Source organism: Bufo bufo, chromosome 1 (genome assembly GCF_905171765.1).
Source record: "Bufo bufo chromosome 1, aBufBuf1.1, whole genome shotgun sequence".
Taxonomy (NCBI): domain Eukaryota; kingdom Metazoa; phylum Chordata; class Amphibia; order Anura; family Bufonidae; genus Bufo; species Bufo bufo.
In genome coordinates, this window is record NC_053389.1 from 716,173,888 (window position 1) to 716,198,921 (window position 25,034).

The 25,034-nt window shown below is 42.3% G+C and overlaps 1 protein-coding gene across 1 annotated transcript in view; it reads right to left on the minus strand.

The window, feature by feature from the left end:
* The window catches only part of IGDCC3 (immunoglobulin superfamily DCC subclass member 3), a 127,194-nt gene that overhangs the window by 38,169 nt on the left and 63,991 nt on the right, over positions 1 to 25,034 (minus strand). The window contains exon 3 of the mRNA XM_040415620.1: positions 4,404 to 4,548. Within this exon, the coding sequence (XP_040271554.1) occupies positions 4,404 to 4,548 (145 nt within the window). The remainder of the gene's footprint in view (positions 1 to 4,403; positions 4,549 to 25,034) is intronic.

A 25,034-nucleotide genomic window follows, 5' to 3' on the forward strand; every position in this document is an offset into this window, starting at 1 on the left:
GGATTTTATGTGGCTGTCATGGCCCATGAACAGGTAGGAACAAGAGTTAGGGACCACTCATGAGACAGCCTTGACGCGGTGAGTGGCTTACTATGCTTTGGCCAAAATATAAACCAATGTCTCATCCAGCATGGAGGGCAGAGTGCTGGATGTAGTGTGCGATCACATTTGCATTTTCCGTTTGTATATGTATTTCGCCATAGTGATGTGCACCTGCAGGCAGGTTGTGCTGACCCAACCCCTTATTTTTTTCTTTGTAGTATATATTGGAGGCGTGGCGATCTCCATGCAGTCATGCACACCTGACCAGTTAATCTGTCCTTGAGGCTGGTTTTAAAGTCAGTATAAAACTGAGTCTGCTTGTATAGAACCTACCATTAGCCATCTGGCTCCAGGAGAAGTATATGGTAGGTTCAGCATGCATGTTGGTACTTGCATCCCTGGATCCGATGAAAGCTGTAATGGCACCGGACGGGGTTACAAGCAAAGTGTACTTGGCTTGCATGCTGACCTGCATTCCCTGGATTTTATGTGGCTGTCATGGCCCATGAACAGGTAGGAACAAGAGTTAGGGACCACTCATGAGACAGCCTTGACGCGGTGAGTGGCTTACTATGCTTTGGCCAAAATATAAACCAATGTCTCATCCAGCATGGAGGGCAGAGTGCTGGATGTAGTGTGCGATCACATTTGCATTTTCCGTTTGTATATGTATTTCGCCATAGTGATGTGCACCTGCAGGCAGGTTGTGCTGACCCAACCCCTTATTTTTTTCTTTGTAGTATATATTGGAGGCGTGGCGATCTCCTTGGAGTCATTGCACACCTGACCAGTTAATCTGTCCTTGAGGCTGGTTTTAAAGTCAGTATAAAACTGAGTCTGCTTGTATAGAACCTACCATTAGCCATCTGGCTCCAGGAGAAGTATATGGTAGGTTCAGCATGCATGTTGGTACTTGCATCCCTGGATCCGATGAAAGCTGTAATGGCACCGGACGGGGTTACAAGCAAAGTGTACTTGGCTTGCATGCTGACCTGCATTCCCTGGATTTTATGTGGCTGTCATGGCCCATGAACAGGTAGGAACAAGAGTTAGGGACCACTCATGAGACAGCCTTGACGCGGTGAGTGGCTTACTATGCTTTGGCCAAAATATAAACCAATGTCTCATCCAGCATGGAGGGCAGAGTGCTGGATGTAGTGTGCGATCACATTTGCATTTTCCGTTTGTAATGTTACTACAGGTTTCCACTGTAGTATCATGGGCATATGTGGATTCTGCTTTTCTTAAAGGGGTTTTTCTCACTTCAGACATTGTTGGAATATTGCTATGCCGCCAAAGTCAGATAGGTGAAGGTCCCTCCATTGGGACCCAAACCTTTCTCTAGAATGGGTTACCCTAAGCGAATGGACAACAGTCGCGCATATGCTTTCAACCTCAATTCATTTCTACGAGAGTTCGGAAAATAGACAAGCACTGGCTTAGCTATTTCTGGCAGTTCCATAGAGGTGAATGGATGGTGGTTGCGCTGACGCAGTGTGCTCTTCATTCATTTCTATGGGACTTCCAAAAAAAATAGTCGAGCTTGGCTATTTTTGGAACTCCCTTAGAAGTAAAGGAAGAGCATGCCGTGCATGCACAATGCACTCTTGCACACTGTGAGGGGCCCATTCTACAGATAGGTGTGGGTAAGATATGCCACGAATGTCAGAGGTGACACAACCCCTTTAAGCTTGTCCAGGACCGGAAGCCTTTCACCTTTTGAACAATGTCTGCTATGAAGTAGATAAGCTTCATTTATAAGCTGTTTATCTCCACAGAGTTTCTACATGCACCTCCTCTCAACACTGGAATACTTTTCAATTTTCTTTCTTTTTGGTGTTAAGCTTTCTTCAGGGCTGTGTTCTGCTAGATCAGCACACTACACTGTATAGACATCCACTGTCTCCAAACTGAATGCTTCTGATCTGACTTAGGCCTCATGCACACGACCGTTGTGTTCCGTTGTTCCGTGATCTGTTTCCGTTTCCATGTGTCTTCCTTTATTTTTGGAGGACCACCAGACATAATGGAAGGTAAAAAAAACTCTAAGACAGGTTTGCCATGGAAATGATAGGAATAAAACGGACGCGGATGACAATCTTGTGTGCCTCCGTGTTTTTTTAGCGGTCCCATTGACTTGAATGGTTCCGCGAACCATTTTCCGCGGACAAGAATAGGACAGGTTATACTTTTTGGACGGACTGGAACCACGGATCACGGACGCGGATGGCAAACGGTGCACTATCCGCATTTTCAACGGCTCCATAGAAATGAATGGGTCTGCATCTGAAACGCTAAAATCTGCAGAACGGACACGGAGACAAACAACGGTCGTGTGCATGAGGCCCTATGGGGAGAGAAACATAGCCCCATCTAGTAACAGGTTACTAAGAACTGCTAAACTGTTAACTGCAAAAAATGCATGACATAGCACACTTTAACCCTTTTTAGCATAAATAAAGGAAAAGCACAGAAAACTTATTTGCAGTGACATCCTGCCATAGCAATGGGACACTGCACACATTCTGCAATGCCCAGGCTGCTGAGTGCAGATCTTAGATCTGGATGGCCAGTCCAAGTGTGGAAGATGTCGAAGGCAATGAACCCTTTCCACGTGCAGTAAAGTCTTTTTCCATAAGCCAGTGTTGCCTTACTATTTTTATCCAGAAAAGTGTTGGTTTTCAATCATCTATACATGTCTGTTGTCTTTTTTTTTCTCAGGAACAGTCTTTCAATTCAGTTGTTTCTCTGAAAGCTTTCAGTCTCAGAGATGAAGGTTCATTGAACTAGGCCTAGTTTTCAAGAGCTTGCACAAGTACCGTATGTCCTCACTCTAGGCTCTCCATATATAAATTAGGGATTCGCAGTGCACAAATGCTCTTATTGTGTAAAATGTAAAAACAAAGAAATAAAAAATACATATTTGGTATCGCCACATCCATAACAATTGGCTCTACAAAAATATCACATGATCTACCCCATCAAGTGAACGGTGTAAAAAAAACTAATAAAAATTATGCCAAAACAGCTGTTTTTAGTCACCTCACAAAAAAACATAATATCAATCAATCAAGAAGTCGATTGTACCTCAAAATGGTAGCAATAAAAATGTCACCTCGTCCAGCAAAAAACAAGCCCTCACACAAGACTATAGCCAATGAAAAAAATATGGCTCTAAGAAAATGGCAACACAAAAACATGATTTTTTTTCTAAAAATGTTTTATGTAAAACGTAAAAATAAAGAATAATAATAATAAACTAGACATATTTGGTATCGTTGCGTCTGTAATGACCGGATCTATAAAAATATTACATTATCTAGCCCATCAAGTGAAAAAAAAAAGAAAAATGACACCAAACAGCTTTTTTTGTGACTTCATCTCCCAAAAAATGAGATAAAAAGCAACCGGAAAGCCAAATGTACCCCAAAATGGTGCCAATAAAAACTAAAGCTTGTCTCGCACAAAATAAGCCTTCACTCAGCTCATTCAACAAACAATAAAAAAGTTATCATTCTTAAAAACCATGACAAAAAATTCCATGTTAGAAAATCCAGAGCCCAGGCGTATCCCCAAATAACAGTTTGTGACCACAATTGGGGTGTTACTGTATTCAGGAGAAAGTGGGAGGCAAATTGTGGGGGGATATTCTCCTGTTATCTTTTGTGAAAAAGAAAGTTTTCTTGTAAAAAAACCAAAAATTTTAATTTTCATTTTCACACCCAAGTATTAAAAATTCTATGAAACACTTGTTGAGTGAAGTGCTCCCTACACCCCTTAAAAATTCCTTGAGTGGTGTAGTTTACAAAATGTGGTCAATTTTTGGGGGTTTTCACTGTGGGGATACCTCAGGGTTTCTTCAAATGCAACATGGTGCCAAAAGACCATTCCATCAAAGTCTGCCCTCCAAAAACCATATGGCGCTCCTTGCCTTCTGTGCCCTGTCGTATGCCCAAACAGCGGTATACGACCACATATGCACATGCAGTACTTTTGTTTCCGTCTAAAAAAAACAGATCTCAGACGGAAATGGCTCAAATGGATGACAACTGATCTAACAGGGTCCGTTTTTTTACTGGATCCTGTGTTTTTTTCTCTCTGTCTTCTTCTGACGGATCAGAAGAACGGAAAGCTAAACGGTGATGTGAATGCACCCTAAGGTGCCATATTGCAGATAGAATCTAATCTAGAAGAAATGTTTTCATGGGGAATATAGATCCATAAAACAGCATCTGATGAAACACGGCTTCTTTTTTTTAATGTCAGATTCCTATGGATTCCAACAGGAGAAATCTCTATATCCTGCTATATGAAGTTGGAGGCATACAAAGTTTCAGTAATCCCTTAATACTGTACTGTACCTGGGGTTGTCTGTATCAATCATTTTACCACTCCGCTCCCATACAATGTCTGGCTCCGGCATACCATGGATCTGACACTGGAACCTGGCCACACCGCCCTCTTCTAGGGTTGCATCCCGGGGAAAGATGTGAAAGTCTGATATGGCTGTGAAAGAAAACCAATATTCATGTAAGGATTCTGCAGGTAAATTCACTTATTGATTGTGTTTAATTCAATTTAACATGTGCACGATTGCTCTTAACTCATGCAGAGAACTATAGTTGTTCTAGACAATTGATTTGCTTATTGTGCATTAATGGTTTAAATGTCTATACAATGGAGAACAGACTAATCTCGAATTGTCCATTTTATTCATTGTGACTCTAAACAGAATATTCCCAGAAAACATAAGTGACAGCACGGCTGGTTACAGGTTTTGATCTCCTAGTTTTAAGTTTTCCTGGAACAATTAATTGTGGCTTCACTCTTTATACTGTACATAGCCCTCGGGGGAAATTTATCATGAGGGTAATATCTGAAGTCAGTTTTGCTTAAGCCTGCGCTGTTGTACTTTGCACCAAATGTATTAAATGTTGCAAGATTTTTTGATAAATGTGGCGCATTTTTACACTTAACACTTTTCTGATTCCCTAGTTTTCGACACCACCCGCCTACTGGAGCGAATTTGTGACCTTGAGAAAAAAAAGTTGCAGTGAAAAATCTGGAGTGCAAAGATATTGATGCCCTATCCTCAGGTTAGGACCATCAGTATCAGACTGGCCAGAGACCGACTCCTGGCTACCCCGCGGATCAGCCATTTATAAATGTAGTGGTGCTTGCGCATATATAGTGCTGTGAAAAAGTATTTGTCCCCTTACAGATGTCTTTTGTTTTTGCACATTTTTCACACTTAAATGTTTTTTAGATTATCAAACAAATTTGAATATTAGACGAAGATATCCTGAATAAATACAGAAATTCCGTTTTTAAACGATGATTTCATTTATTAAGGGAAAAGCTATCCCAAACAACCTGGCCCTTTGTTAAAAATGAATTGCTTCCTAAACCTAATAACTGGTACCATTCTTGGTGGCAACAACTGCTATCAAGTGTTTGTGATAACTGGCAATGAGTGTTTCACACATCAGCGAGGGAATTTTGGCCCACTCTTTTTTACAGAATTGTTTTAGGCTACTTTCACACTAGCGTTTTTGCTGGATCCGGCAGGGTTCAGCAAAAACGCTTCCATTACTGATAAAAACAACCATCTGCATCCGGTTGTATTATCTTTAACATTGCCAAGACGGATCCGTCATGAACTCCATTGAAAGACAATGGGGGACAGATCCGTTTTCTATTGTGTCAGAGTTAAACGGTTTGACTTGCATTGTGGTTCATGACGGATCCGTATTGCTCCGCATCCCATGACGGAAAGAAAACCACAGCTTGCTGCAGTTTGTTCTCCAGTATGAGAATGGAACGGAATGCATTTTGGAGCATTCCGTTTTGTTCAGTTACGTTTTGTCCCCATTGACAATGAATGGGGACAATACTAGAATGGCTAGTGTGAAAGTAGCCTTAATTCAGCCACATTGGAGAGTTTTTGAGCATGAACGGTCTGTTTAAGGTTACGCCACAGTATTGTAATCAGATTTAAGTCTAGACTATGACTAGGCCACTCCAAACTTTCATTTTGTTTTTTCAGCCATTCAGAGGTGTGTTTTGGATCATTATCCTGCTGCAGAACCCAAGTACCCTGATGGCTGGACATTCTCCTTCAGGATTTTCTGGTAGAGAGCAGAATTCATGGTTCCATCAAGTACAACAATATGTCCAGGTCCTGAAGCAGCAAAGCAGAACCAGACCATCACCCTACCACCACCATGTTTGAGTGTTGTTATGACGTGTTTTTTTTTCTGAAATAGCATTTTTCACCTAAATGAAATCATCATTTAAAAAATGCCTTTTGTATTTACCCAGGTTATCTTTGTCTAATATTCAAATGTGTTTGATAGTCTGAAACATTTAAAGGGATTCTGTCAGAAAGATTATGCATATAGACCTGATTCCATGTTATTGGAGGTCTCCTATAGCATGTCAGAAATATACCAGTACATAAAGTCTTGCGCTTGGCTAATTCCAGAAGTGCTATTCAAGTGAATGGAGAGAGACATACATGCATGGCCACCTCTCCACTCCCAGACCAGCCAAACTGGGCCCATTCTGTAGATAAAAAACTGTCTGCGACTCACACCTTTTAGGCTACTTTCACACTTGCGTTCGGGGGTTCCGCTTGTGAGTTCAGTTTGAAGGCTCTCACAAGCGGCCCCGAACGGATCCGTACGGCCCCAATGCATTCTGAGTGGATGCGGATCCGCTCAGAATGCCTCAGTCTGGCTCCGCTTGGCCTCCGTTCCACTCAGCAGGCGGACACCCGAACGCAGCTTGCAGCGTTCGGGTGTCCGCCTGGCTGTGCGGAGACAAACGGATCCGTCCTGACTTACAATGTAAGTCAATGGGGACGGATCCATTTGAAGTTGACACAATATGGTGCAATTTTCAAACGGATCCGTCCCCCATTGACTTTCAATGCAAAGTCTGGACGGATCCGTCTGACTAACTTTCACACTTAGATTTTTTTTATGAAATATAATGCAGACCGATCCGTTCTGAACGGATACCATCGTTTGCATTATAGGAGCGGATCCGTCTGTGCAGACACCAGACGGATCCGCTCCGAACTCAAGTGTGAAAGTAGCCTTAGATATTTATAGAATATCCACAGAATATGCTATAAATGTCTCAAATGGAAAAGAGGAAGCTAACAACAATAATCAATATGGTCCCAGAGACATCCAGGACATAAGTGTTTGGTGTTGTTTCCCCCTCTACAGACTTTCGGTGACCCCTGGGCCAATTGCACCCCTCTTATTTACTGGGAACGCACTACTTCTGGAGAGGGGAGTCCTGCACAAGTTCTTGCGTCATATAGAAGAAACCGCAGCGGTTTCTTCTATATGACCCATCCAAGGGGGAACTTCTGACTGGCTCCCAACACGGCTGGCACCACCACAAGATAAGACTTTAATTTTTTGGTGTGCTGCTATACGCATTTTTTCCTATGATCTGCACAAGTTCTTGACATCCAGTAGCAAATGGGGAGTCAATATTCAAGGCTGTACCCCATCATATCCAAATCCCCTATAACAGCCACACTATCTGCTTCTATGGCATGCACACTCTAGGATAATTTCATATTTTGCTACATTTACTTTGAGATTGTAATGATGTCTTTATTTGCCTTTCATCATTCACTACAGGCTCATTGCCACCCTAAGAAACACCCCAAAGATTTTATTGTGTTTGTGTGTGATTCACACCCACTCGGCTCCTGACAGCATCCCCTCCCTTTACGGTCACCCTGCAGCAGATGGGGGACAATGTGCTAGCCTCTATGAAATACCTCTGAGGCATGTCCTATCGCCCAGGTATTTAACAGAAGTGACTCTATGTTACTCCTCGCACCTTCGCTTGGATTTATGAAAAGGTGAAAATACAGTAGACAAAAAAAATTTAAATCTCGCTTTAGTATTATAGTTATTCAGTGCAAAGTCCTTGTTGACAAGGTATTTTCTGTGGTACATTTCTGGTGACACCAGATGTCTAGGAGGCCCAGACGTGTTACAGCAGAGAATGAATATTCATAGGAAGCCAATTATCAGCAGATAGGCGCAGCACGTGTCTATAGTGTGGGGGTTAACATATATGATGATCACATTTCATTACTTTATAATAAACATTTTCCCCAGGGTCGGCGAGGGTCTGACACCATGCACCCCTGCCAATCAGCTGTAAAAACGTAGATGGAACTACACGGTGAAATGAAGGGAGCTAGTAACTGCAGTGCCGCTCCTAAAGTAATCACTCCAATGTAGGCCTCATTGACACGACTGTGAGCATTTTGAGGTCCTCAAACCGCGTATCCGCAAAGACAGAAGCGGTCCGTGTGCTATCCGCAAGTCAGTGGATCCACAGTTCACATTTTGTGGAAAGTATAGAACATGCTCTACCTTTTGCAGACTTCTGTGTACTTTCAGCATCCGTATGGATAAAACATGTCCTATACGTGTTCGCATAATGTGGACCGCGGAACCCATTGGCGTTAATGGGTCCGCAAAAAAATGTGGACGGTACACAAACTGCCTGCATATTTTGCAGATCTGCAATTTGCAAACTGCAAAAATGCTTACGGTCGTGTGTATGAGGCACCAGGGCTACATCGAAACAGCTGATCGACACGGGCGCAGGGTGTTAGACGCCCACCAATCTGGGGATAGGCCATCAATAACCAAACCCTGGAAAACCCTTTTAAGATCGCCCCAAATCAAATCGCTATGTAGCTAACCGTCTACAGTATTTGCTTAGTCATGATATTTCTAATAGATTTTATATCCTCCACATATTTTTTTATATATTATTAAATCATTAAAAATTGGAGTAAAATTTTATTGTGTTTTCCAGAACATCCAACAATAACCACATTAAACCTCTTAAATAGGGTTTCCCATCTCAAACATTTATGGCAAAAAAAATTAAAAAAAAATATTTGTTACCTGTCTATATAGTTTACATGGGGAAATGGTTCTGATGTTCAGTTTTGAACTTTTAAATACAATTTCTATTATTACTAATGTAATAGAAGCGGAGAAGATCTACTTCATCCCCTGGTGATGTCCTGAGGGCAGATTTCACCCAGTGCCCAGAGACCAATCCATGCCCTAGAGACAACGGGACAGACTAAGATCTCTGCCCAGTTACAAGGCCTGGTCTGACAGTCCTGCCAAGCAGATGAGTGTGCAGCATGCCTGGGAAGCAGCCTCGGGATTTGACCTACATTTCACTGGAGCAGGATTAATGCAGCTTGTGCAGAAAATCCCGAGGAACCAGTGCCACTCACAACCTCTGCCCAGTACATATTAACAGGGGAGGGGGGTTAACCGCTTTAGTGCCACAACAGATCATGGCTGTGCTAATCAACCTGCTGAACAGACACGAGGCTATACTGTGTACTTTGCTTTATTCAGTACACTTATTAACCATTTGTAGTGCCATTTAGACCCCTTCTACGTTCGCACTGGTGTAATTTTCTAATGGTACAGATTTGTACTGGCTTGACGGGTTTGCCACTGCTTTTAACTTTGGGTTGTTCTAAAGTTTAAAATAAAAAGATTATAATTATATCAATCATAAAACGGATTTCCACTAAATATTATTCATGCAGCATCCTTATATAAATGCAGCATTAGACATTTTAGGCTCATGGTCAGCCGTTCCGTGTATTGGGGCCCACAATTTCTGGTCCCCAATGCACGGGCAACATCCATGAGGATTCCGCAGACCTATCAACTTGAATGGGTCCGTGATCCTTCCGCATCGTAAAAATATAGAACTATTCTATGTTCTTTTTTTTGCGATGCGGAGGCACGGAGAGAAACCCGATGGAAGCACCCCGTGGGGTTTCCTGCCTCTGTTCCGCACTGCACCTTCTGGATTGCGGAACCATTCAAGTAAATGGGTCAGTATCCGTGAGGCGGGGTGCGCACAGCCGGTGCCCGCATATTGCTGACCCACTGTTTGCAGGCCACGGTCACGGCGGGCAGAGGCCGTGTGCATGAGCCCTTAAGCAATTGCTCCTAAAGGCTATTTTCATGCTACTGGATCAGGTCACTGATTCAATTCCGAGACAAGCATACTCACAACACATACACGGTGTAGATCTGTGGGCAGAAAATCCACAAGAAATCCACTCCAAAACTGCACATAAATCCACACTAATTATTTTGGGGTGGATTCTCTACTTATCTTAACAACCCCATTGAGGTTTGCACAAACAATTGACATGCTGTAGATTTTAAAATCCGCATAGCAGGTCAATTTCCGCACAAATGAAAAAAAGTAAAGTGTTCATGAGATTTGTCAGATCCCATTGACTTCGCTGGTACTGTATTATGGTCACTTCACACGACTGATTTTGAAAAACACACTTAAAAATCAACACAGAATTTGTGTGTTTTTTTTGGTGCAGTTTATGATGCGTTTTTTTTTAGCTGTCTTTTATTAACCAATGGATTCAATACAAAGCTGAATTTTCAGCTTAAGTTTTTTGAAGCACATCTGCGCCCAAAAAACGTGCAGAAAACACCAACAAAACAAATCGACTTATTTGGAGCTGTTTTTTTCTGCTTCCTGTTCATTATTTTTTTTTTAGCCTATTTTGAGGCAGAAGCACTCCAAAATCAGTAGTAAAAAACGCTGTGTGAACTGGCCCATTACAGTACGGAAAAAATGCATGTAATCCCTAGCATGCAAAGTTATGTTTAGTTATTTCCAATGCTGCATCTCCAGTTTGTACTTACAAGCTGCAGCGGTGATGTGGCTGTATATGGCTGTGATTGGCTGCAGCAGTCACCTGCAGTATATGCAGTGCCTTGCAAAAGTATTCACCCCCCTTGACTTTTCTCGTATTTTGTTACATTACAGCCTTAAGTTCAATGTTTTGTTAATCTGAATATTATGTGATGGATCAGAACACAATAGTCTAAGGGTACTTTCACACTAGCGTTATTCTTTTCCGGCATAGAGTTCTGTCAAAAGGGCTCTATGCCGGAAAATAACTGATCAGGCATATCCCCATGCATTCTGAATGGATAGAAATCAGTATGCCTTCCGTTCAATCGCTGTCAGGCGTTTTGGCCGGACATAATACCGCAGCATGCTGCGGTATTATGTCCGTCCAAAATGCCTGATCAGTCGCGAGAATGCCGGATCCGGCATTAATTCCTATTGACTTGCATTAGTGCCGGATACGGCATTGCAAAACAACTGAAGGACGGATCCGTCCTTCCGGTCTGCACATGCGCAGACCGGGAAAACTGTGAAAAAGACTGCAAGACGGATCCGTCCATCTGCATGACAAGCGGAGAGACGGATCCGTTCTTGCAATGCATTTGTAGACGGATCCGCACCCGGATCCGTCTACAAATGCTGTCAGTTGTCACACTGATCGGCGGATCCGGCAGGCAACTCCGACGACGGAACTGCCTGCCGGATCACACCAACGCTAGTGTGAAAGTACCCTAAGTTGGTGAAGCGAAATGAGAAAAATATATAAATAAAACTATTATTTAGAAATAGAAAACAGAAAATTGGCCTGTGCGTATGTGTCACGCCTTGCCCTGTGAATGTGCGGAGGTCTGTCAGACTGGTTTGTTTGCTTTGATTTGGATCCACCTTCCCTCAGGTGTACTGGGTTTCATTGTTAGTGAGGCTATTTATCCCTCCTTCCCCCAGTGGCCTGTGCGGGTTATAGTTCTTTCCTGGGAGCTCTTGATTTGTGGTGGATCGTCTGCTCCAGCTCTGCTCCAGATAAGTCCTTTCCTTCATTTCCCTTTGTGTGTTTTATCTTGGCCTCTAAGGAGACGCTTGCTTCCTCCTGGTTTGAATAAGCAGGTTGCCTCTTCCCTTTTCCCTGCTGCTTAGGGTTTGCCCAGGGTGTTCAGGTTTAGGCACGAGGACATGTGCATATCCACCCTAAGGGTATGCACATGGGCACAGCAGTTTAGGGAAAGCTTTTAGAGATCGCTAGGAGGTGACCCTTTTCTCCCTAGCTTATGGGCCTAGTCGTTTGTTCTGTTTGTTTTCCCGTGTTTGGTTGTTTCCCTGCTTACCTACCTGTCGTGATACCTACCTGTCGTGACAGTATGTATTCACCCCCTTTGTTAGGAAGCCCATAAAAAGCTCTGGTGCAACCAATTACCTTCAGAAGTCACATAATTAGTGAAATGATGTCCACCTGTGTGCAATCTAAGTGTCACATGATCTGTCATTACATATACACACCTTTATTGAAAGGACCAGAGGCTGCAACACTTAAGCCAGAGGCATCACTAACCAAACACTGCCATGAAGACCAAGGAACTCTCCAAACAAGTAAGGGACAATGTTGTTGAAAAGTACAAGTCAGGGTTAGGTTATAAAAAAATATCCTAATCTTTGATGATCCCGAGGAGCACCATCAAATCTATCATAACCAAATGGAAAGAACATGGCACAATAGCAAACCTGCCAAGAGACGGACGCCCACCAAAACTCACGGACCGGGAAAGGAGGGCATTAATCCGAGAGGCAGCACAGAGACCTAAGGTAACCCTGGAGGAGCTGCAGAGTTCCTCAGCAGAGACTGGAGTATCTGTACATAGGACGACAATAAGCCGTACGCTCCATAGAGTTGGGCTTTATGGCAGAGTGGCCAGAATAAAGCCATTATTTCAGCTAAAAACAATAAGGCACGTGAGTTTGCGAAAAGGCATGTGGGAGACTCCCAAAATGTATGGAGGAAGGTGCTCTGGTCTGATGAGACTGAAATTGAACTTTTTGGCCATCAAAGAAAACGCTATGTCTGGCACAAACCCAACACATCACATCACCCAAAGAACACCATCCCCACAGTGAAACATGGTGGTGGCAGCATCATGCTGTGGGGATGTTTTTCAGCAGCCGGGACTGGGAAACTGGTCAGAGTTGAGGGAAAGATGGATGGTGCTAAATGCAGGGATATTCTTGAGCAAAACCTGTACCACTCTGTGGTTGATTTGAGGCTAGGACGGAGGTTCACCTTCCAGCAGGACAATGACCCCAAACACACGGCTAAAGCAACACTTGAGTGGTTTAAGGGGAAACATGTAAATGTGTTGGAATGGCCTAGTCAAAGCCCAGATCTCAATCCAATAGAAAATCTGTGGTCAGACTTAAAGATCGCTATTCACAAGCGCAAACCATCCAACCTGAAGGAGCTGGAGCAGTTTTGCAAGGAGGAATGGGCAAAAATCCCAGTGGTAAGATGTGACAATCTCATAGAGACTTATCCAAAGCGACTTGGAGCTGTGATTGCCGCAAAAGGTGGCTCTACAAAGTATTGACATAAGGGGGGTGAATAGTTATGCACATTGACTCTTTATGTTATTTTGTCCTATTTGTTGTTTGCTTCACAATAATAATAATAATAATAATAAAAAAAATCTTCAATGTTGTGGGCATGTTCTGTAAATTAAATGATGCAAATCCTCAACAATCCATGTTAATTCCAGGTTGTGAGGCACCAAAATACGAAAAAAGTCAAGGGGGTGAATACTTTTACAAGGCACTGTAGCTATGTCTGTCTTTATAAACAAAATAGAGGTGAGGACCAGAGCTGGAAAGGTCGGGGGATTAAATGGAGTCATTGCTATGTAGCCAAGCCCAGTGCCAAAAAGGTATTGCTTTCCAGATAACAATGGTGCCCTTAATTTGGGCATTTAAGGTAACAAGGGCTTCACAGTTGTTCTTGGTGCCCTTGAGTGCCGCTTGTTTTGTTGCTTGGCCCCGTCAGACCTTTGATTGACAGGGCCAGGCGTTGGGTATGTAATCTCTTCTGGCCATGAATTCTTGTGCTCTTGTGTTTGCCATGTAATACTATGTACATTTCTGGGCTGGTCGAAGCTTTTCCTGGCAAACCCATTGTTTGGCAGTAGCGGGGCCCTAGGTAAACATCTCATCGTCCCACACAAATCATTCTGAAAGGGCTTTAACCTGATGATACAACTCCTGTAAAATCCTATGTCAATAGCAATATGGATAGGTACAAAAGGCATAATACGATGCAATATCCCTCTCAATTTCATACAAATTCTGACAAATGGATGCAGCTGAGACGTGTCTATGGCAAAAAACAAAATTGTGAAGTCGAAATGTATTATCTCATTTTGGTGGGCACTGAAGGCTCTGTGACCAGCTCTTATGGGACCATTTTGGCAAAATTTTATGAGGCAATGTGGCTGCTGTTATGATATGTCACAGTGGCTGGTACTTTTTTGGGCACAATATTGTCAATATATTGGGTCATAGTGCTTAATACTGTACCTGGCACATCTATGGGTGAACAGATTTGGAGATACACTGTGTTTCCCTGAACAGAAGACAAACAGGATTTAAATGAATAGGCTCTTCTTAGAACGTCTAAAGCTGTATCCAGATAAAGGTAAAATATCATCACCATACATGGCTTACCCATTTCAGGGGGCATAATCAAAGTACGGGAACCTCTAGCATGCTATCACTTTAATTGCAATTATAAAAATTGTTATGGTTTTCCCTGATATATGCCGATATTACGGAGACACATTAGATGTAATATAGGATTAAGCTAATCATATTGTACATAAAAGCTCTCAGGAACAGAGATTAAAAGAAGGCATCAGACTTCTACGTACGCTAGCCCAGCTGCAGAGCGAGCTGCGACAGGGTTAATGCCAACACTAACTGGCACAATCCCAGCTGAAGCCGTCTCCCTTCTTTGAAAAAAGTAGGCCAGATTCCCACATGACCGCCGTCGCTTTCCAGCAACTCATGCTCGTTTAGGGAGAAAGAGCTGAAAATAGCTCCTGTGGGAACTGTGACAGGAGAGACTAGCCAGGGGGGTGTTCCATTATGCCACCCAAATCAGTAATTCTCCAAGTATGCAAACAGTATTATATCTAGCTGAACAAGCCTTTAATTAGAGACTAATTTGTACAAATCTCCTTTCCAAATGTGTGGGGGTCAGTTGGCTTGTTATGCAACACTGTTATAAAGGCACATAGGTACCACGAGGCCGATCAGTGCATGGTTTATCATTAGGAACAGAGGCAGATTACCGCAATCTCATACCCCTGGCTGGTTCTCTTCCACCTTCCACCCTTCACCACCATATCCCCCTTTCTACTGAATTCATTAGACTACTTCAAAGAGCTTGCTAATAACCCAACTCAGCTGATTTATTATTCTCCAGGTTCCCCAGTTCATGTCATCCGGAGAAAAGGGAGGGGGGGACCAGGGGGTGTTGAAATAAAAAGCCTTTCGGACGACTCTACAGCTCTATTATGTAGGCTGCAGATTTTGTGAAAAATCAGACTTAACACTCCTTTCAAAAAATGATCCGGCTTTGCATGTATTGCACTTCAGAAAGGACCTGTCATCTGAATAAGGCGCTATTTAGCTGTAAATTGGAAACATTACTTGCTGTTTTTTAATTAGCTTTGGTTGAAGAATCAATGGCATTTACAGTGGTAATTACCAAGTAATTGCCCTCTTGAATATCTTAAAGGTGTGAATAAAATGACAAAAAAACTAATTGTATTTTCCTCCATATTGAGGACCAATTTCCACTCTTCTTGTTCAAAGCAATTTTCTGGATGCTGAATAGCTAAGAGGTCATTCACTGCAGCCTGCCACATGTTGGACTGCGGAATGACCAATACTAAAAACACTAAGAAATAAAAACAGCATCCTGAAAACAGCTCTTGAATGAGAGCTATGAATGAAATTGATGCTAAGATGGCCCTTCATGATGTACCTAATACAGGGATTAAAGGGATGTTCCTGGAGTACAATATTTATGACCTACCTAAATCTGATTGGACCGATCCGCTGTTTGTAGAGGCCAATGTGCACAGCGCCACACATTGTATAGCAACTGTGCTTGGTATTGCAGCCCGGGACCATTCACTTTAATGGGACTCAACTGCACATAGCCCATGTGACCAATGAATGTGACGTCACTGACCTAGGAATAGTTGATCAACAGGAGTGCCAGGAGTCAGACCCCCACTATCTGACATTGATGACCTATCCTGAGGATAGACAATAGAAGAGGTCATCAATATTGTACTCCCCAAAAATCCCCACAGCCCCCACCCCCTTTTGCTCCTATTGGGCCTAGTGAGAGGGGGCACAAGCCAAGGGTGTAACTACCATAGCTGCAGACCATGCGACTGCTATGGGGCACAGGGCAAGAGGGGACCGAGTCTTAGTTTGGATTATCTCCTCTTCTACTGGAGGTGACAACTTGGTCAGGACTCTACCCTCTAAAGGAACAACTTTTAGCAAATGAGGCCGTGGGAAAATGGCCCAAGGGTCATTGAAAAGGGTTTAGGCAGAAACCCTTGTGTCCTGTGTGGGGGGGGGGGGGGGGGCCTGGTTTGATCGTTGCTATACTTCTCTATGTACGCCACTGGCACAAGATATGGTTGCCCATGGCAGAAGGGATGGGACAAGGGTAAGGCTGTGTAGGTGACCGCCTAAGGCTCAACTGCGAAAGGATAAAATGTATGCATTAAACAAAATGTTCTCCTTTCACTTTACAATGAATGGAATTTTGTATCCAAACTGCTGATAATTCTTTAGATGATGGGATATGAATTGGGAAGTGAAAGATGGAATGTTAGGATGGCCAGATATGCATGTGTAATAGATGAGATGAATGTGAAGTTACATAAGAATTCTAGTTGGGATATCAATATGGGGCACATTTTAAACCCCTTTCTTTGCCAGTCAGACAGCCTATCTGGCACCTAACTGACACCATATCATATCTGTAAAAAATAAATCAAGGCAACTGGACTTACTGTAGATTTCTTGAAAACGTTTCACTCGTTCTTCCAACGAGCTTTCTTAATTCTGAGTGACTGTACAAGAATTCTCTGGGAATAAATATGTAACTGAATCAACATCTGGTAATTATACCCAGCATGGGGTCAGAGGTCATTATTGTACAGTCACTCCGAATTGAGAAAGCTCGTCGGAAGAACGAGTGAAACGTTTTCAAGAAATCTACAGTAAGTCCAGTTGCCTTGATTTATTCTTTACAGATATACCATGACCTGGATAAATGAGAACCTTCACAGACATACTGACACCATATCATTCCACAGCTCCCAGGGCATGTAAGAGAACGTCTTGAACGGCAGATATCTTTCATTCGAGTTGATGGGAAGATATTTTCATTTTTGCACTTGGTAATTCTTCAAAAACTGTGAATCACAGATAACAAAACATGGTGGTATACTACCGTAGTCAAGATCGGCGTATGCTTCCAGAGAAGGCATGTAATTTATGATGAGGGCTGTGATATGGCTCCTCTGGCAGTCCGTGTGCCAAACTGAAATCTACAGCAGCTCGGAGCTGAGGTACATTTCAGTCATTATTCCCGTCAGTTTCTGGCGTGACTAATGGTGAATGAGCTGGCGCCGATGGCCCAGCCCACTCCCAACCCTCACCATGCCGCTTTTTGTCAGCCTGGCAAGGTTGACATAATATGCCAGTTTTGACTCAAAAAGTCACAATGGCATTGAAAAAGTTGCATAACTGGGGTTTTGTGACCAGGTGTATGGGAAATAATGATTTTCCCCAAAAATTCCTACCCCCAATAACCTTGAGAGTATATGGTAGAGCCCTTCAAACTTCACGTGTTTAATAGCGAGCAGTTAAAAGAACACTAAATATAAAAGTAACTAATATAAGGGAAGCTAATATACATACAGTATATAATTAATATACATATAAGAACATATATATTTGTAGAGTTTCTCAGATTTAGAAATATATGAGGCAAAGCAGTCATCATAGGGGCGATGGGGGGGGGGCATTTTTCTGAACTTCTTTAAGTAAGAAGAGAAATAGAATTTTCCCATGTTCATTTTAGACACAACAAAAGAAATAATGCTACCATGATAACAACCTTCTAAGTGACCTCCAGACATGTATTGCGATAATACCAGGACAATAATTGATAGCTTATCCTGAGAACATTTGTATATATAATTTCATAATAATTGGCCAAGTAGACTAAACTACCATTTATCTACTTAAAGTTTACTTTATTTTTTCCCTTCAGCCTAAAAATTTTTAATTTTTGCATTTAAACAGATAACATGTCAACGGGACTAGCCTATTTTCCCACAGGTGATCATTGGCACAAGTGTTAATACATGTATGTGTGGGTATATAAAAAAGTAATAAAAGCCATAGTAAATACATTCATAATGGAGTAGAGTAGAGAGCAGCCGTATTTGTATAGCTGCATTGTATTAGGGACTGAGGAGGAGGTCCTGCAGACTATAACCCCTGGCACCCCTCCCCCTCACAATCTGGCAGCTTTAACACTGTGGCAAGGATATAAATCTTATATAACATTTATATTGTTCCTTTACTGGCCTCAGTATGCTCACAGGAGCCAGTAAAGCAGCTCATACCCTTCTATAAAAGAATCCAGCTATGATATGGAGGCTGAAAATGAGCCAGTAAAATATTTAAAAACCTTGTAAAACAGTTAGTTTTTACAGCCAGTAAGCACAGAGGGATGGAGGGAGCTGGCTCCTACTTCCAGCCATAGCGATTGCCACAAACTCGCTGAATATCAATCCCGTACAACCTGGAAATATGTACAATAAAGTAAAAGGCAAAGTTAAATTTTGCCTAGTTTGCATGATATGTAGATACTTTTCATAATGGTGGTCAATGGGGCTAAGCAAAAAAAAAAGCAGAAGCAGAGCAGTTAGGCTAGGGGCCGGGGTCTACAGGTGATTCCATACCTATTTAGAATTTTTAGGTTCATATGTGAAAATCATCAACATTATCATAAAGCTCCAGAAAGTATTTATTATTTCATTCAGAATTTTTTTTAGGAAAAAGCATGGATACAATGGAGCTTCTATCTTTAAAAATGCACACCGCTATATACCTTATTGCTTTAATCTTTTCAACATTATTTATGATAGATGGTGCTATGACATTGAGGACCCAAAGCCAGGCTTTCAGATGGGAACACTCTACATATTTCACTGTCCATTGATTCTCAATACACGTTGACAGGCAACCACCTGCTCTCCCAGAAATTACAGCTAGATGGTTCAGAAAGGAACGTATAATTATTTGGCTTGTCTGGTTTAGAAAATCCATATTCATATGCCCTATAAGGGTGCTCTGAGCTCACAGAGAGGGGTCTGTCATTTGGGTCCTGCATCTATTAGACTGAGCGGAGAACTGCAAGCCCGCACATCCATGTATTACACGGAGAGCTCATTATTAGGAATGGGCACTATGTAAAGCTTCATTTTCCCTGTGGTGTCACTGAGTTACATACTTGCTGCCAAGTTTCCCCAGAGATTATAGTGAATTACTGGGAATCCCATCAGCTGAACGTCCTGTGATCAGCTTATTTCCAGGGGTCTGTCTATCACAAAAAGCTGGCTCACTGCAGACAACCTCTTCCAATAGTATAGATAGAATATAGCATGCTCATCGTGGTAGTAAATAGAAAAATGCAAGCGGTATGGCAGGAAGCAAAATTCCGTTCTTGGAAGAAATAGTAACTAAACTAAATGAGTAATTTACATATCCGAAGGTACGGTTTATTTTACACTAAATCTGATGACTGATACTATTATTTTCAGACTTAGATAGCTACATTTTTTATGAAAATCGAATTGTTTGTAGCTGCGGTTCTCAACCTTTAGAACTTTGTGACCCACGTTCAATTGTCAATGGTGGTCGGGCGCTGCCTTCAGTTGCAAAAAATTGGAAAGGAGATATTGTAGGGGGCTTCCTGAGGGCTTCCATGGTGAGCCACACAGTTAGGTAGCTGGTGTAGATTTAAGCAAGTCGCACTGCCCCCAGTAAAGCGCCTAAGTTATGTAGAGTCCGGCACCTCTACATAACTTTGGCGCATAAAGTGGCATAGCATCTTCTAAATTGCCAGTCTTAGTAAATGTCCCCCTAAGCGTCTATGTTTTCATTAGTTTTTTAACTATGTTTCAATGTTGAAGACATTATTTGGTTTTATAGGGGTATCTATTGACTTTGTCAACTCATACATACCAATGTTTTGGGAACGCCCTGTCCCCACCTGTTTTGGGTGGGATTTATGTTAGTCCCACCCATTTTAAACCCAGGACAGCTGTATATGCTAGGACTGTCTCTGAAAATCAGGGACAGTCCCGCCAAATTTGGGACAGTTGATAACTACATACAGTACAGACCAAAAGTTTGGACACACCTTCTCATTCAAAGAGTTTTCTTTATTTTCATGACTATGAAAATTGTAGATTCACACTGAAGGCATCAAAACTATGAATTAACACATGTGGAATTATATGCATAACAAACAAGTGTGAAACAACTGAAAATATGTCATATTCTAGGTTCTTCAAAGTAGCCACCTTTTGCTTTGATTACTGCTTTGCACACTCTTGGCATTCTCTTGATGAGCTTCAACAGGTAGTCCCCTGAAATGGTTTTCACTTCACAGGTGTGCCCTGTCAGGTTTAATAAGTGGGATTTCTTGCCTTATAAATGGGATTGGGACCATCAGTGGCGTTGAGGAGAAGTCAGGTGAATACACAGCTGATAGTCCTACTGAATAGACTGTTAGAATTTGTATTATGGCAAGAAAAAAGCAGCTAAGTGAAGAAAAACGAGTGGCCATCATTACTTTAAGAAATGAAGGTCAGTCAGTCAGCTGAAAAATTGTGAAAACTTTGCAAGTAAGGGCTATTTGACTATGAAGGAGAGTGATGGGGTGCTGCGCCAGATGACCTGGCCTCCACAGTCACCGGACCTGAACCCAATCGAGATGGTTTGGGGTGAGCTGGACCGCAGAGTGAAGGCAAAAGGGCCAACAAGTGCTAAGCATCTCTGGGAACTCCTTCAAGACTGTTGGAAAACCATTTCAGGGGACTACCTCTTGAAGCTCATCAAGAGAATGACAAGAGTGTGCAAAGCAGTAATCAAAGCAAAAGGTGGCTACTTTGAAGAATCTAGAATATGACATATTTTCAGTTGTTTCACACTTGTTTGTTATGTATATAATTCCACATGTGTTAATTCATAGTTTTGATGCCTTCATAGTCATGGAAATAAAGAAAACTCTTTGAATGAGAAGGTGTGTCCAAACTTTTGGTCTGTACTGTATGTTTAACTAAGTCACTTTGATGGTACTAGTGGGTCAGATGTCCCTGACAAAGACTCTTAAAAGAGTTATCCAAACTTAAAGGGGTTCTCAGAGAATTAAGAAAATTAAAATATATAGGAGAAATGAAATGGCCGCCGTCCTATTAGTGCACACAAAACATGTCCTAATCACACAGTAGGACAAGTTACTTCACAACACTGAGCTAAAGAGCTGCCTCATCTTCCTTTATGATCCCGAATACAGTTTAATACAATCTTCAGCTGAATCTCTGTAGGAATGGAGTCTATGATGAGACATGAAGTACAGAGACGAGGTGAGGATATGGCTGATGAGCAGCAGCACTTGTATGCAGTCTCCATTACCACAGTCTGTCCTGTCCATTCTCTCTGTACTTCATGTCTCCTCATGAGTTAATATGAAAATGCCTCCATGACCGTGTACTGTATCTCTGCAGCTAAAACATTATCCGTAAAGTACAGGGCAACACAGAATTGGATGCCGTCTGTAGGAAGTTATTCATTTTTAGAAGTCATATATAAAGGCGGTTATTGTAATTACCGGTAATTAAAAGCCTCCAGGCACTGACACTTGGGCGTGACTTGGTCTAGGCAAGTTATCATGGTCGATGCTATAGCGGTCTTGGCATGTACCACTGCTCCCTGATCAATTAGCACCTTAGCCATCAAGTCTTCATAGAGATGTTGCACCATATGTTGCTGGGTGTTAGGCACTGAAGAGTTAAACCGGAATGCTTTCATTCCTAGAGTCCTGCTTGTAGAGTTGGTTTTTCTCCTCTGCATTTTATTAGCAAAGCTTCTCCCCAGAGGCAATCGAAAGGGCCAGCCATCCTGCCAGCTTAATGCAAGGTCACTGATTCCTCTCACCTCTGTGACCCTTGAACTTAACTGTGATGTTTGGAGATGTGGAAATGGAGGCAGGACGGGGCAGGGGGCTTAGGCCATGGGGTGGGGGGAAAGGGAAGGTTTTACTTTGGTTTGCAATAATTAAGAATATTATTCCCATAAATGCAACAGTAATATATAGTAAATGTATCAATTATTTTACTTTACGAGCAATACAATTATTTTGCATTGCATCACAATTGTAGTATATTTGATAAAATACATTACATAAAAAAAGCACATGGGCGTCGATGGTCTGTCTTTTAAGAGCATGTAATGTCCTGTATACAAAAGAAGTAGAAAGTTTGTGGTACAGACTTAAAGGGCATCTATCAGCAGGTTTGTACCTATGACACTGGCTGACCCATTACATGTGCACTTGGCAGCTGAAGACATCTGTGTTGGTCCCATGTTCATATGTGCCCGCATTGCTGAGAAAAATGATGTTTTGACATATGTAAATGAGCCTCTAGGAGCAATGGGGGTGTTGCTGTTACACCTAGAGGCTCTGCTCTCTCTGCAACTGCCACACCCTCTGAACTTTGGTTGACAGGGCCAGGCAGTGAAAACATCATCATATCTGGTCCTTTCAAAGTGCAGAAGGGGCAGCAGTTGCAGAGAGAGCAGAGCCTTTAGGTGTAATGGCAACGCCCCCATTGCTCCTAGAGGCTCATTTGCATTCATTTTTCTCAGCAATGCGGGCTTATATGAACATGGGACCAACACAGATGTCTTCAGCCACCAAGTGCACATGTAACAGGTCAGCCAATGTAATAGGTACAAATCTGCTGACAGATGCACTTTAATTTAGCCTATGGAAGCACACTATAGAATCACTATTTCATACCAAAGTTATATACATAGTGAAGGAATTAGCTCGGGAGAGTGCATGGTGCGATTTAAGAATGACAGCTGTAATGCTGAAAAGGAGGGAGTGGGGGTGCATTATACAAAACCCCTGTCCTAGGCACCAAAAGAGCATGTCAACCCCTGGGGTTTGTACAGTGGTCCATCAAGTTACAATATTAATGGGTATAGGAAGACTATTGTATGTTGAAACCATTGTAACTTGAGTAAATCGGTTCCAAAGCCCCAAAATGTCATCCAAGATAAGAGAAAATGAATAAGCAGATAACTAAGACAGCTAAAGCAATCTGATATTCATGACCTATCCTAAGGATAGGTCATCAATATCATGAAACTGGATAACCCTTTTGAATAGCACGTTCATCCTGCCTCATTGCTTGTTGATTTGCTTTAATTTCCGGGCTGAGTCTCAGCACACATTCACTATTTATTTAACTTTTTTTGTTCACTGTGTGTTCACTTTCCACGTTTGTTTGTCACAAGGATTTCTTGGGTTGCAGCGCCCTTACGGGTACCCCCCTAGAGGTCTTGGGGGGGGGCCATCCCGGCTACGCACCCCCCTGCAAAACCCCTTGGGCTCTCCCTTCGGGGAGAGCCCAGACCTAGTAATCAAGTTCCATGCCGACACCCTGGGTGGCAGCCTAGGTGAAGACCGGAGCCGAGATTTGGCGTACCCTTGGCTTTAGCTGAGGGATGCCTGGGTGTACTCCTGGCTTTGGCTGGGGGTTGCCTTTTGTCTTGGTCCCTTGCGGGAGCCTTCTGGCCAGAGGGACTGGGAAAGGTTTATGTAGGTACCTTCTCTTACGGAGAGGGCCTGCGATAGACCGTAACCTTGTGCACGTTTTTGTAGAAGGCACACTCGTCGGGCTTTAAAAAAAAAAGAAAAAACGTGTCTTTAGTCAATCACCACTATATTTCCATATCAAAACTCTAGAACCACATACAGGCGGGCATATTATGTGGGTGACATATGTCATCTGCACAGAGTATACCTATCAGAGGTAGTAGCTTCTGCTCCACCTAATATCACAAATAAAGAAGACACTAATATTATTAACAGGTTATTTCTTCTTTATTTAAAGGCATCTGCCATTAGAATCAACCCTATTAAAACAGGTATACTGTCTGGTAGGGTTGAACTTGCTAAAAAAAATAATACATGTCTGGTGAAAGTTGCTTGGGGCGTTCCCAAGAAAAAGAAGAATTGTATTCTTTATTCAAATATTCAAATGAGGGCTTCAGTGCACCAAGTGGTGTGGCCAGCACTGGAAAGCTGACGAGCTGGGGTGCACCGGGGAGCTAGGGCCCATCCATTGGTGCACTCAAGATCTCATATGTAGAAAGAATAAAAGATGAAGGGATGGGGGACGTTGTCTTCCCTGGTGGCCTTTTTTGGTATTTGATAGATGTGATTCTTAAAGGTGCTATCGGAAAGTTGAGATGGACCTCCACGCATGTCAATATTTTATATTTGATACTTGCATTTGTATTTTGTATTAATACTCTTATTATCCTTGCTGTCATTCTCTTGACATTTAATTGCTTTTGGGTACAACTGTGTTACTGTAGTGCCCTTTTCTTTATGTGGGGGGAAAGCAAAAAAACAATAAAGTGTGTTTGAAAAAAAAAAGAATAAGAGATTTCCTCAGGAAAGCTGCAGCTGATTTTAATCAGCAGAATCAACCCTAACAAGCCGTATGTCTGGTTTGACTTGTACTCTTGACGTGTTGGTTTTCCAGTCCATATCACTCCAACTACCCAACTTTAAGAACCAAAACCTTTTACAAAATGTCTCTCTTCGTGCAGGTTGACCATAGTACGAATCTGCGCCCCTGTCTTATTTACTACCTCGGTGGAGACTTTTATCACAGTTTCCGTTTGTCTCAGAAGAAATAAAACACAGGGATATGATTTATTTAGTGGGAATGGAAAGCCTATAATTTCTGTTTCTGATTAAGGGGTCGGCTGAGCTGCTCCATGTGACTGGATCAGCCCCGAGATAAAAGGCATTTGTCAGGTACTAAAAGGAAACCTGCATTAACGAATGAAGCTCAGGCTGT